The sequence below is a fragment of the Aotus nancymaae genome, unplaced genomic scaffold (assembly GCF_030222135.1).
Source record: "Aotus nancymaae isolate 86718 unplaced genomic scaffold, 86718_ANA_hifiasm-v0.15.2.pri h1tg000015l_0, whole genome shotgun sequence".
Taxonomy (NCBI): Eukaryota; Metazoa; Chordata; class Mammalia; order Primates; family Aotidae; genus Aotus; species Aotus nancymaae.
In genome coordinates, this window is record NW_026988426.1 from 5,199,463 (window position 1) to 5,213,583 (window position 14,121).

The window sequence follows — 14,121 nt, forward strand, 5'->3', positions numbered from 1 at the left end:
TTCATCTTCTCTGGCTGATGGAATTCTAAGATGGCTCCATCACTGCCTCCACCCCATCATCCCATCCTTTGAGTGTGGGAAGGGCCTGTGACGTGCCTCTAATCAGTGGAACATGGCAGAAAGAAGACTTGGTTACATTAAACGGAATGGGTGAAGAACTACTACTCCCATCACTCCCATGATCACATGACATTATAGGAGACTCCATCTTGGCCGGCTGGAGACAGATGCTCTTGCTGGTCTTGCAGAAGAAAACAGCATATTGTGAATAGCCCCTGGAGAGGACCTCATGGCAGGGCACCATGAGCTGCCTCCAGGACATGAAGGAGACCTCTCGAGGAGGACCAGGAGGAAGCTGGGGCCCTTGGTCATGCAGTCACAAGGAAATGCAGGCTGCCAGCAGGCTCAATGAGCTTGGGAGAGGATTCTTGCCCGGTTGAGCCTCCAGATGAGAATACAGCCCAACTACACCTGGATTATAGCCATGTGAGGCCCTGAGCAGAGGAACTAGCTGAGCTGTCCCCAGACTCCTGCCTCAGGGAGACTGTGTGGTGCTACATGGGTGTTGGTTTAAGCTACTAAACTTATGGTCATTTGTCATACAGCAACAGAAAATGAATATTCTCTTGAGAGGGGAGACTATCTGAGCTGAGTAAAAGCCCAGCTTCTATTTTTTCAGATGGAGAACTTAGAATTTGGGGGAAAACTCTGAGCACAACATTGCTGAATTTTCAAACCAGGCGGACTGACTGCTTCCTGTCCTCTGAAGGGCGTGCAGGGACTTGATAGTGAGAGCAGCCTGTGAGCAGTCAGACAGGCAGCTGTGCACTCAAAGGGACCACGTCCAGGACCTCCAGCAGCCCCAGCAAGCCCCGCTTCATGCTGCAAGGAGTGAGTGCAGAGCTGAGTGGTGGCTGCAGAGGGAGTGTCTTCTCATCCCTCAATGGGAGCAGTAACCCTGGGTGATCAAGCAAGGAGAGGCTACTGGCCAGGAAACCAGGCCTTGGCTGGAGACTGCTGGAAGGCTGGAGGGGATGGAGACCTCTGGTTTTGTGTAGTGGGTGTTGTCTCCCTTGGGGTGTGCCTCAGTTTCTCCTGGAAAGGCCCAGTGATGGCTCAAGGGCCTTTCTTTCTCTATTTCAAAGGTAATTTATTTTGTGAAAGATGCAATGTCTCATCTAAACACTTGGGCGCCTCTTTTTATCTAAGGAGCTAAAATGGTGTCTTCCCCACAAAGAAACTGGAAGCACAACACGTGTATTGGAGAGACAGAAATCAACTCTGCCCATATTTTGAAGATATTTTGGGGATGACACTACAGGACCAATCTCAGGTATCCCTGCCCAGATCCTCCCCCTCCCAGCAGATAATCCTTTCCTTCAGTCACATTTGGGGTCTGAAATGGTTTGGCTGTGTCCTCACCCAAATCTCATCTTGAATTGTGGCTCCCATCATTCCCACGTGTCGTGGGAGGGACCCAGTGGGAGGTATTTGAATCATGGGGGCGGGTCTTTCCCATGCTGTTCTCATGATAGTGAATAAGTCTCACATGATCTGATGGTTTTATAAAGGGGAGTTCTCCTACACAAGCTCCCTCTTTGCCTGCCGCCATGTGAGGTGTGACTTTGCTCCTTGCCTTTTGCCATGATTGTGAGGTCTCCCCAGCCACATGGAACTGTGAGTCCATTAAACCTCTTTCCTTTATAAGTTACTCAGTCTTGGGTATGTCTTTATTAGCAGTGTGAGGACAGACTAATACAGAGTCCTATTGCTAGGACTGAAAAGGTGACGGCTTATTTAAAAACTGAAGGGAAGGGTCTATTTCCTTTTCCATCTTAATTTTATTTTGTCCTTGGGTCTCAGCAGGTTTAGGAGAGTTTGTAACAGGCCCTACTGGGAAGTTCAGGGCTTAACTGGAGCCACTGACCTGGATGGACAAATCAAACCAAAGAGCCCCTCTCCCTGGGCAGTGTGCAACTTGCAGAGCAGGGAAGCAAACTCCCAGCTGGCATCAGACCGCGCAGAGGTCTTGGCCTGCGCTCTGTGCTCCCATCAGCTGGAAGTGATAAGGCAGCAGTGGGTTCTGCATACATGAATGCATATTGAGAGCTGTAACTTAGAGCTGTAGAGACGGCCACTTATAAATGATCAAGGGTGGAATGCCTGAGGGCAGGGGCAAAACCCTTCCAGGCCCAGTGGCCCCTGCAGACTCACACAGCTCCTCAGGTCATGAGCTGGGCTGGGGAGCCTCAGAGATGGAGCCATGTAGGCAGAGCATCTTCCATCTTCCACCCTGACCTGCTCACGCCCCTCCATGGCCACCCTGGAGCATCTCAAACACCTCCTGCCTCGGGGAAGGCTCTTGGTCCCCACCTACCCAAGAGCTCTTCTTTAGAAAGGGGTTTCTCGGATTGCCTCCCCGTAACACTGGGTAAGACCATGCTCACAACCCCTTCCCCGGGAGCCACATGCAGACTAGTTCTGAAGATACGAGGTTCCTTCCTGTACTGCGGCCCCCTCTGGGAAATGTCTTTGTGGGCTGGGAACCTCCAACCTCACCATCAAATGATGTTTCTTTTTCCTAGGAAGCAGATGGACTTAACAAACCGAACGAATGTCTATTCTTGGGCAATGTGCTTGAAGGCTATGAGTGTCTCTTCTCAGAACTCAGAAGACAGATTTGCAGCAAGGGAGCAGGGCATATAATATTTTTAAATTCTCTGTGACAAGTTACTCTTGGCCTTGAAACTACCTGTGGTTGCTTTTTCATGTTTCTGTTACATGGCAGGAAAAACCTGCCTCCCAGTAGACAAATGAAAGGAAAGATGTGATCAGATGTCACCACCAGCATCTACCTCCAGCCCTAGGGAAGGCCTTGTCGGGTGGCGGCCTGTGGTGCTCTGGACTGGCACCTGTGGGGCTGGCAGAGGGTCAGCAGCTGGGAGACGGCCCCCTCATGCCTCGGCAGCATCCGAGTGATCTGAGATTCCCAAACTGCAGTGGAGGGCGGGGGCGGCATAGGGACTCTCCAGGCACTGCCGGCCCCTGCAGCTTTATAGACAATGAAGGGAAAAGGAAACCCTGGGGTCTCTCTGGGTCTGGAGGATGTGTGATTTCCATGCTCTTGCAACTAAGTGTAATCCAAGGTGAGTCTGGCCAAAGGAGAAGAGCTCTCTCCACCCCGATGCTGGGGCACCCTGGGAAGGCCTCGACTGTCTGTTCTCCAGGTGAAGCGTCCTCAGTTGTTTGAGGTTTTCCTTCTAGACGCTCAAGACCCCTCCCCAGTCCCGGCCCTTCTCCTTGGTCAAGGATACTCAAACCAGAGGATGGCGCTCTGCACATCAAAAAGGCAAGCTCAGGTCATCCCCTCTCTTCTGGGAGAAACCCTGTTTCCTGCTGGATTTAGGAAAAGGATTAAAAGCTAAGAGGCTTTGGTAGTGAAAATCCTTCTCGCCCACACTCACATCCATGTGTGGAATGGCAATGTGAATCAGCACAGAAAACTTTGGAATACACAGAACAATGAAATCAGCAACAAGCACCAGGCTTGCATGCGAGGACACCCGCTTGGGCCTGCGGCAGCTCAGGTAACACCTCCGTGAACTAGGACGCTCTGATCCGAGGTGCCCACGGTTGACACAGAAGGCCAGCCTGGCAGCCAATGGGTGTTCCAGGTCCTTCTCACACACCTGAGGCCCCATCTTCTTTCTAAATCTCCAGAGATGCCCTGAAAACACTTCCAGCCACTCTGCCAACCCTGTCTCTCCTAGACTCAGGGCTGCCCCTGGTGGGCTTGGGATCTCACCTGCCAGTGGGTTAGGTTTTGCTTCCTGGAACCATGGCTGGGTGGGGGCAGGATGGGGGATGCAGGAGGCGCCAGTGGGTATGGGCTGTCAATGGTGGCACCCTGGCTGTGCAGTTCAGGTCCCCGGGGGTGTGTGGGATACTGGGTCACAGCACTGCCTGCCTACCTGGTCCCGTTCTTCTTGGAGAAGGTGCTCTTGACATTGAGGTGGCGACTGCTGAGCTCCAGGGCAGCAAATCCTCCATTGTCCAAGGTCACAGACTCCTCCATGGTGGAGATGCCCTTCCCTAAAGCCCAGTAGGAGAGCAAGAGAGGCATGTTACTGGTGTGGCCACTGTAGCTGTGCCAAGCCAGAGCTGGCCAGCGAGGCAGCTCCTGAGTCCTGCTGCATGCAGAGCCCAGAGCTGGGGACACCTGCTTCAGCCTCCAAGGCCCTTAGGGCCGAGCTGGGGAAAAAAGCTAGGTATTGATCACAGTGTTGGAGCAAAGTGACAATTTTAGCATTTCAGTTTGTTCTGCCTGACCCTAAAATACCAGCATTCTTGCCAGTGTTTTATGAAAATATACTCAGAACACATGAACTTTTTTTGATTTTTTGTTTTGTTTTGGCAGAGATGGGGGTCTCACTATGTTGCCCAGGCTGGTTTTGAACTCCTGGCCTCAAGTGATCCTTCTGCCTTGGCCTCCGAAAGTTCTGGAATTGCAGGCGTGATTCACTGCACCTGGCCAAGAATGCATATGCTTTTTAAAAGTCAGAGAAGTTAAATATTTAATAAATTTTACAATAAAAGTTCACAACCATTTAACAAAACAGGAATTAAATACAAATGTATGACAGTGTGACAGCTAAAGAAAGTACAGGGCTTCCTTCTGAGGTGATACAAATGTTCTAGAATTGACTGTGGTCATGGTTGCACGTATCTGTGCATTCCCTACTGAACCGTACCCTTTAAAAAAGAGTAAATTGGCTGCGTGCGGGGGCTCACGCCTGTAATCCTAGCACTTTAGGAGGCCAAGGCAGGTGGATTGCTGAGCTCAGGAGTTTGAGACCAGCCTGGGGAACACAGAGAAACACCATCTCCACTAAAAATACAAAAAATTAGCCAGGCATGGTGGTGTGCGCCTGTAATCCCAGCTACTTGGAAGGCTGAGACGTAAGAATCACTTGAACCTGGGAGGTGAAGGTTGCAGTGAGCCAAGATTGCGTCACTATACTCCAGCCTGGGCAACAGAGCAAGACTCTGTCCCACCCCCCCAAAAAAAGTAAATTTACAAAGTTTACAAATACATAGCAAAACATATTCTAAAATACATTAACAGATCAAACAAATAAAAATAAAGTTTTGAAAAATCAAAACAACCTAAAAGAAATTCCACTGGCTTTTCTCATCTCATTGTGCAGGAAAGTCCATGGCCTCCAAGTTGCTCCCAAGCTTGGCCTGGTCTGTCCACCCCGCCTACCCCTATGTCACCTTCCAGCCCTCAGCCCCTCCCTAACACAGGTTTCTCCCTCGGGGATCTCCCTCTTGCTGGAAGCTCCTTCTCCCAGTATTTTCCGGGTTTCTTATCCCTTCCTGCAGAGCACAGCTCAAACGCCCTGAGAACAGGGGGGTCCTCCCTGACCATACAGAGTGACCTCTGTTTCTCACGCCCATGTATATATTTGCTCTTCGAGGTGCAGACTTAAGTCTATCACGCTCCCCAGTGCCCCCATCCGCCCCCAAGTCAGCACCTACACACATACCAGGGGCTTAGCAGGTATTTGCTAAGTGTGTTGACATTTCTAAACTCCAAGAGGCTCCTCTCAGCTGGGACCTAGCCCCCCTTTGATGGGCCTTAAATCTTAATGCTCTATTTGTGTGTAACGGAAGAACACAGAGCAGAAAATGAAAGATGGGCTTGTCTGAGAGAGGGGATTTGGGATGATGGGAGGTGAGCAGGTGGAAACCAAGATCAGAAAGGAATTCAGACATGGATGGGAGACTAAGAAGTGAACACAGGAAGGGGTGTCAAGGGAGGCTGTAACAGCAGAGGTTTAAGTTTTGCATGTCTCCTGGTCAGGACGGGAGACATTCTACAAGATAAGTATTATTTTTTCCAGGCTTCAATTATGATGTTAAATTAATACTCGAGGGTGAGGCTGAGCATGAGAAGCTGCAGGTCAGATCTGCCTTTTCAAGTCTGTTTTCCAGATGGAGGAGGAGAGTGAAAGGCAGGGAGATTTTCTATGCACCAGACACAGGATTCTGTAATAGCATTAACTCGGGAAAATGACATGCGATTCATACATTGTAAATCCCACAGGAATAAAATCAGATTTATGAACACTTGTTAGAAGTGAATTTATACAGAAAAAAATAAATCCTTTCTTTGAGGGATGAATTGCTTAACATTATAGAAGCAAATACAGAGGCATTTTAGGGGACTGGTTTTTTTAACCCCTCTGGCACAAGGACGGTGGGACTTGGTAGCTGGGGTCAAGAACCTACTCTGTCCAGCTACTTGGCCCAGAGGGCTAATGTATCCAGCTCCTCTTTTTAAGAACAGCTCATCAGGGATCCGCCTTTCCAAAAAGAGAAGACCCAGTTGATGGGAAACCCTCCAACCAATGAGCTGGGTTCAGGAAGAGGTCCGGCCCAGCAGGTGTGGTGATATCATAGAAGTGACCGTGTTCCTGGGCTCAGTTACAGCTCTGTTGGAGGCTCCGTGGGATCAAAACAGGCCAGGGTCCGTAGCTCATGCCTGTAATCCCAGCACTTTGGAAGGCTAAGGTGGGAGGGTCACTTGAGCCCTGGAGTTCAAGACCAGCCTCGCCAATGTGGCAAAACCCCACCTCTATTTAAAAAACAAAAACAGGCTTCGGTCTAGAGCTCAGTTACATACTCGTTATCCAAAGAAGTGGTCTCACTGGTAATTGTGAGGTTTGTTAAATTGAGGGTAATCAAATGTACAGGCTGCGCTAATCTTGAGTGTTCAGAATGATGTTTTGTGGTTGTGAATGTCACCACCAACTACGCAGAGAGATAGAGCACGTTCAGCACCTGTGACGCTCTCTCATGTACCTTCCCTGTTTATACCTCTCCACCAAGAGGCAAACACGATTCTGCCTTCTGGAAACTTCCATTTACTGTGGGTGTTCCTGGCCTTCGTGTATATGGAGTCACGAGGTCTGTGTTCTCTGTGGCTGGCTTTACCCTGCGTTCATTTGTTCCTTTCTCTAATGACAGTGATTCATTCTGCAATAAATGCTTATTGACAGAATGTCTGCTCTATGTCTGGTGTGGAGCTTGTGCTGGAAACACAGTAGTGACCTGGCTTAGAGCTGGAGCACAGACCCAAGGCAAGGTTCAAGCTGCAGTGGGAGAGAAGAGCTATGCCATGGAGATGTTTCTATGACAGTCTGTGAGCCACAGCAAAACATCAACATCTGAGGTGTGCCCCAGTTCACTGTTTTTATATTACCTAGTATAAGATGCCTCCTGTTTAACACTTTACACTTTTTTTGTAAAAGACAGGCTCTCGCTTTGGTGCCCAGGCTGTAGTACAGTGGTGTGATCATGGCTCACAGGCTCAGGTGATCCTTAGCCTCAGCCTCCCAAAGTGCCACAGCCTCCCAAAGGATTACAGGCATAAGCCACCATGCCCAGCCACATCTCATACTTTCTAATTGTATTATAAAATGCGATTAGGCCGGGCATGGTGGCTCACATCTGTAATCCCTGCACTTTGGGAGGCCAAGGCGGGTGGATCACCTGAGGTTAGGAATTCCAGACTAGCCTGGCCAACATAGTGAAACACTGTATCTACTAAAAATACAAGAAAATTAGCTGGGCATGGTGGCAGGTGCCTATAATCCAAGCTACTCAGGAGGCTGAGGCAGGAGAATTGCTTGAATCCAGGAGGTAGAGGTTACAGTGAGCCAAAATTGTGCAACTGCACTCCAACGTGGGTGACAGACTGAGACTCTGTCTTAATTTAAAAAAAAAAAAAAAAAAGCAATTGCATTTGAGTAAATGTACGAAGTGGGGATCTCTGAGGCTGGATGACACAAACGCCTTTATCCAAGACACATGGCTAATCTGAGTGCAGGCAGGGTCAGCATCTGGGTACTGAGGCCTCGAGGGCTTGCTGGGCTGTACCTGGCTGCCCCCAGAAAGAAAAGCTATTGCATCTCTCTCAGCACCTACAGGCAAATGAAATGGAAAAGTGTATGCTGGCCTGGCAGACGCACCAGAGAAGAATGAATGTCACTTTCTGGCCGAGTGGCACAGTGGGACACGGGAGGAAGGGGAGGAAGGGGAGGGAGGGGAGGGAGGGGAGGGAGGGGCCGACACCGCACCTGTGCTGCAGCTCTTGTACTTCTTATTCTGCCCATGCAGGACGAGGGCGAACACCACCAGCAGGATGACGATCAGGCTGGACAGAGCCATCACCAGGAGGAACCACCACTCCTCGTAGAATGGGGCTTCCACTTGAGCTGCAGAGTGCAAAAGACACAGATACACAGTGATGTGGGGCAGACACTCCAGGTGCAGTCACCTCCCAAGAGCCAGGTGGGTGGAGGGGAAGGCTGGGGCAGATAACTCCCAGTTACAGGTGAGATGAAACCACTGTCCAGCGTGGCAGGTGGACTTTTCCCATGGGACAAGCTCAGGAGGTACCATGGGTCTTCAGCAGGCTTTGGGAATTCAGCAGTCCCCATTTTCCACCTTTTCTGTGGAATCAGGCTCCAGGCTCCTCTGTCCCCCAAGCTGCCCCATGCCCTGGAGACTTCTCATCTTTGCCCTTGCCCTGACCTTGCCCATCAAAACCGCCCTTCCTGCTTGCTTTCTCTGAATTTCATCTATTTAAAAACACTGTCTGATCTGGTACAATGAAGAGAGATCCCATCTCTAAAAAAAAAACAAACACACACACAGCCAGGCACAGTGGCATGTGCCTAAAGTCCCAGCGCTGTGGAAGGCTGAGGTGGGAGGACTGCTTAAGCCCAGGAGTTCAAGACCAGCCTGGGCAACATAGCCAGACCCCTTTCTCTACAAGACATTTAACAGTTGTGGTGGTGCACCTGTAGTCCCAGCTACTCAGGAGGCTGAGATGGGAGGACTGATTGAGCCCAGGAGGTTGAGGCTGCAGTGAGCCATGATCACACCACTGCTCTCTAGCCTGGGTGACAGAGCAAGACCCTGTCTTTACAAAATAAGCAAGCTAGCAAACAAAAACATTGTCTGGGTTCAAGTAAGGATGGAACAAAGCGCCCAGACTTTCTTCTCTCTCCTGGTGCTAAGACATCCCCTGAGACAGCTCCAGGTCCCCTGCCTTCTCTGTCACCACCTCCTGCCTGTGCCACAGCACTCACTTTCCACCTGTTATGCCTCCTCCTGTCTCACTCAGATCCATGCTTTACATCACCCAAGAGAGATCTTCCTCAGATAGAAATCAGTCTTCCCCCTACCTAAAATCCTTCGGTGGTTCCCATCAGCCACAGGGTTAAACCCTGAGCCCACAAGGCCCCCGAGGACCTGCCCCTACCACCTGTATGTGTGTAGAAACCCCCGCCACAAACACGCACTGTGTGATTTTCTCCAACTGTTGGCCCCTCTACGGACCAGGAACCCACAAAGTCTGGGGCTGTGTTTTATTATATTTTCTGCCTCTAGCAAAAAAACAAGCTGAATGACTAGCCCCATCTTTAGATGTTTTTGAGAAATGAATAGAAAAAAATGCATTTAAAGGAGGCTTTGAAGGACACTCTTCTTCCTTCTGTCTTGTTCTGCTCGCTAAGAACAGAAGAGTGGGAAATTGTTTCTTGGGGTGCTGGGTAGTCCTGGCATCCCATTCAGGGCCTTCCAGGGCCTCTGCAGGGGAATGGGTTCTGTGGCACTGGAAGCCCCCCAGAACACAAAGCCTCTCACAGGCAAAGCCCAAGCATTGCCCCCCAGCCACCAGAACCCTTCCAAACACAGCCACCCAGAAGCTTCTATATCTCATGAAAGAGGGCATATGCACACTGGGAAGAAAAGCAGGGAATTGGCTTTGGCCAACGTAGGTTTACAGGGATCCTTAGGAGATGATGGTGCTTTCAATCCAAAAGACAGAAGTGGGTTTGCGGGCCACGCATTCAGTACTCCATACAGCAAGTCTGACAGATGCTACACTGACCACCAGCCAAGTGGCCTGGAGTGGGCCTGACCCTAGCACCTGGCAGGAAAGAAAGGCCGGCTGTTCTGGAGGACTCTTACGTCAGGTGGGACACCCTGGCTGCCGGGTCTGGCCTGGTCCTGACGCCAGCAGATGATGGCTGCCGGCTTCCCTGAAGGATGTGGTGAGCTCAGTGCAGTCACGGCAAGGCCAGCTCTGTGCGCGACAGAGTTTCAGAGACGCCTGAGCCACAGGCCCCGGGAAGTGGGGCCAGGGTGTGTGTTCCACGTGAGGAACTTGCTTTGTGTGCATGTGGAATTGCTCTGTATCAGTTTTGCACGGATAAAACTCATGCAGCAAATCTTGAATCACTGAATTAGGATGAGGGGTGCTAGGGGTTCCTTATTCTACTTTGAGGTATGTTTAAAATATTCATAATTAAAATTAGGGAAATGAGAAATCTGTACTTTTTCTAAATCTTAATCATTAAAAAATCAGTGGTCAGCCAGGTGTGGTGACTCACTCCTATAATCCCAGCACTTTGAGAGGCTGAAGCGGACAGATCATTTGAGGTCAGGAGTTCGAGACCAGCCTGGCAAACATGGTGAACCCCTGTCTCTACTAAAAATACAAAAATAAGTCGGGTGTGGTGGCACATGATTGTAATCCCAGCTGCTTGGGAGCTGAGGCAGGAGAAATCACTTGAACCCAGGAGGTAGAGGTTGCAGTGAGCCGAGATCATGCCATTGCACTCCATCCTGGGTGACGGAATGAGACTCCATCTCAAAACAAAAACAAAAAAAAAAAAAAAAAAAAATCAGGTGGTCCTCTGGGTCCCTTCTCATAGCCCCTCTTACAGAGTGACCCCAGAATTCAAGCATGTTCCCAGGCCAGGGTACCGGGCTTAAGGCCCACGCTCACCCACAGGCAAGCACAGTACTTGGTCCTTCCTCCAAACTCTTAGCACACTAAGGCCAAAGGTTATGTTCCATTTCAACAAGTGTGGTCAGTAGCTCAGGCAGCTCTAACGCAGAAGAGAGGAACAGCTTCTTCCTGGTCCCAGGAAGAGGACCAACGGAGCTAGCCCTGCCTGGGGCTTCTGGCCGAGGCTCTGCCGCCCTGACCTCAAGGCCCCTCTGCCCTTCGTGCTGCTGAGAGCCCCTCTCCTCAAACACAGCCCAACCCTCTCTTAGCCCCCAGCATCCTGACTTGCAGCTGGTCTGCACAACAGAATCACTGCAGGGTGAAGAAAGTCATGCCCGGAGCCATGGAAGTCACTGTCTAGGGTGAGGGCCCAGTGAAGGTGGGTTACTTCTCAAGTAACCCTAAATTGCAGCCTGGTTTGAGACCCTCCCAGGCACATGGGGGATTGGGGGTGGGGCATGACCAGGGACCAGCTTTGCCACCCGTCCCTGCCCCGCTCCCTCACCATGGCTCTTCAGTGTCCAGGACTTTTTCTCTGCCACGCTTTGCCTCCTGCAGGTTTTCCGTCCCCTGTGGGAGGCTTTGGGCACCTTCCTGATTCCCAGGTGATGTCACCGCCCCTGCCCTGTGTGTCATAACTCCTGCCATGGCTGCTGACTGCAGACACGTCTGTCACCTAACACGTGTGCTCCAGGGGAGGAAGCCTTGCCCTGGCTTTCTCTACCACTTCCCCCCAGAGCAGACCTGCACCCACAGCAGCCTCTGGAGCCTGTAGCACCTCACAGTGATGAGCAAGCAGAGAAATGCCCAGCCTGGGAGTGGCAGTACCTCCACCTGCACCTCAGGGACGGTGACACTGCTTGCCTCACGCCCAGAGCAGCTACTGTCCCTGGCCCCTCTGCTGGCTCTCAGGGAGGCCCCGGGAAGACATGACCTCTTGTCAGGTACTTGTGGGCTCCCCCATTGCTGCTGGGGTGGTTCTTGCCCCTCCAAATTTCACACATGCTCCCCGGCAAGGATGCATCAGCTAACACAGGGGCTCGGGGCTCTGCTTTGCTTGGGAATGTCTTTGCCACAGAGGAGATGCTGTGTGGCTCAGGCTCATGCCTCTGACACTTGCATGTGTCTCTGATTTTAAAACCTATGACAAAACACATGAGGAATTGCTGGAGCACAGCGTGGACACAGAGCCCAGAAGGGGCCTTGCTGATGGGGGTAGGGGAAGCTCCGGGGCCTGGGGTCCTGCCAGAGGGGGGCAGAGAGCTGCCCAGGAGGATGGGTGGCACTGGAGAACTGCCCAGGAGGATGGGTGGCACTGGGGAGCTGCCCAGGAGGATGGGTGGCACCAGGGAGGTACCCAGGAGGATGGGTGGTACCGGGGAGCTGCCCAGGAGGATGGGTGGCACTGGAGAACTGCCCAGGAGGATGGGTGGCACTGGGGAGCTGCCCAGGAGGATGGGTGGCACCAGGGAGGTACCCAGGAGGATGGGTGGTACCGGGGAGCTGCCCAGGAGGATGGGTGGCACTGCAGAGCTGCCCAGGAGGATGGGTGGCACCAGGGAGGTACCCAGGAGGATGGGTGGCACCGGGGAGCTGCCCAGGAGGATGGGTGGCATTGGGGAAGTGTCCAGGAGGATGGGTGGCACTGGGGAAGTGTCCAGGAGGATGGGTGGCACTAGAGAGGTGCCCAGAGACTGACAATGCCCTCTCTACTGGCAGGTTCTTTGGGCAGAACCCTCAACTAAGCTGGAGACACCTAAAGCAGCAGGTGCGGGGGTCCCTTTTGTCCCCCTTAAATCCATTTCTCCTTCTGGTCCTTCAGAAGAAGAGAGACCTCCCTGGAAGGGCCTACCTGACACGGCCGTGGAGGGGCTACTGGGCTCCCCGTAGCCTGCCTCGTTCACAGCCACCACCCGGAACTCGTAAGTCACTCCTTGCCGGAGCTTATCCAGGCTGAGGGTGTAGGATGTGGCACTCCGAGGGATGTCCTTCACAAACATGTCCCATAAGCCTTCATCTGTAAGAGGATAGGGAGGCAAGGGCAGAGGTTAGAAGGGTGAGCTCCCAGGTGCAAGCCCCATGCACCTGCCTGGTGGGTCGGCTCGAGGCAGCCCTGATGAAGCATTGGGAGCACTGGATTTGAAGTGAGTGCTGAATGGGGATGAAGTTTCAGTTTTCCAAGTTGAAGAGCGCTATGGGGACAAATGGTGGGATGGCTGCAGAACAATGTCAGTGTGCTCAATGCCACTGAACTGTACAGTTGAAATGGTCACAGTGGGAGATGTCAGGTTATGCGTATCTTACTGCAGTAAATATATATATGTGTATGATTTGTTATAAACCTCATAGATAGGAAAACATTAACAAACTTGAAATTAAAGCCAGAAAACTGACATGGAAAGCTAGAAGCATATGAGTTGGGTTCTGAGGCATCTCTCTAGCCACAGAGAAAAAAAAAAAAAAAAATGTGATCGGTGAAATCTGTGATTAAAAAAAACCATGATGGGCCAGGCACAGTGGCTCATGTCTGTTATCCCAATACTTTGGGAGGCTGAGGTTATAGGAGTGCTTGAGCCCAGGAGCTGGAGATCAGCCTGGGCAATATAGGGAGACATCATCTATACAAAAAATTAACCAGGCATGGCGGTGTGCACCTGTGTTACTCAGGAGGCAGAAGCAGGAGGACTACTTGAGCCTGGGAGGCTGAGCTTGCAGTGAGCTGAGATTGTGCCACTGCAGCCTGGGCAAGAGAGTGAGACCCTATCTCAAAAAACAAACAAAAAAAGAACTTCACAATTTTTATGACTTTACATTATGACAAAAAAGAAAGAAAGAGAGAGAGAGAGAGAGAGAGAAAGAAAGAGAAAGAAAGAAAAGAAAGAAAAAGCGAGCCTATGGCACTCTAGCGTCAGGGTGGAAGGGCTGCTGGAGCCTGGGGCCAGACAGCCTCTTTGCAAAGTCTGGCCTCACCAATTCAATTAGCTGTGTGACTTTACACAAAAAATGGAACTTCTCTGAGCCTTGTCTGTAGAATGGTGATAACAAAGGCATCTTCATCATAGATTTGCTTCTAGTATTAAATAAGCTAATCTTTATAAAGTGTTCAGAACAGTGCCTCACACATAGTAAGTGCTGCACGTGTGTTTGTCAAATAAAATATAAATTCACTTCTAAGAAGGCTGTTTGGTAAAAAAGTGGGCTCAGAGCCCAAAACATTCATTTGAAGTAGCAATCCTTCATGAATTGTATTTGCT

General features: G+C 50.9%; 1 protein-coding gene across 1 annotated transcript in view; it reads right to left on the bottom strand.

Annotated features, from left to right (window-relative positions):
• Positions 1-14,121, bottom strand: part of SDK1 (sidekick cell adhesion molecule 1) — a 652,070-nt gene that overhangs the window by 17,979 nt on the left and 619,970 nt on the right. Inside the window, exons 40-42 of the mRNA XM_021675988.2 lie at positions 12,720-12,884; positions 8,145-8,282; positions 3,972-4,092 (exon numbers count right to left, since the gene is read on the bottom strand). Of these exons, the coding sequence (XP_021531663.2) occupies positions 3,972-4,092; positions 8,145-8,282; positions 12,720-12,884 (424 nt within the window). The remainder of the gene's footprint in view (positions 1-3,971; positions 4,093-8,144; positions 8,283-12,719; positions 12,885-14,121) is intronic.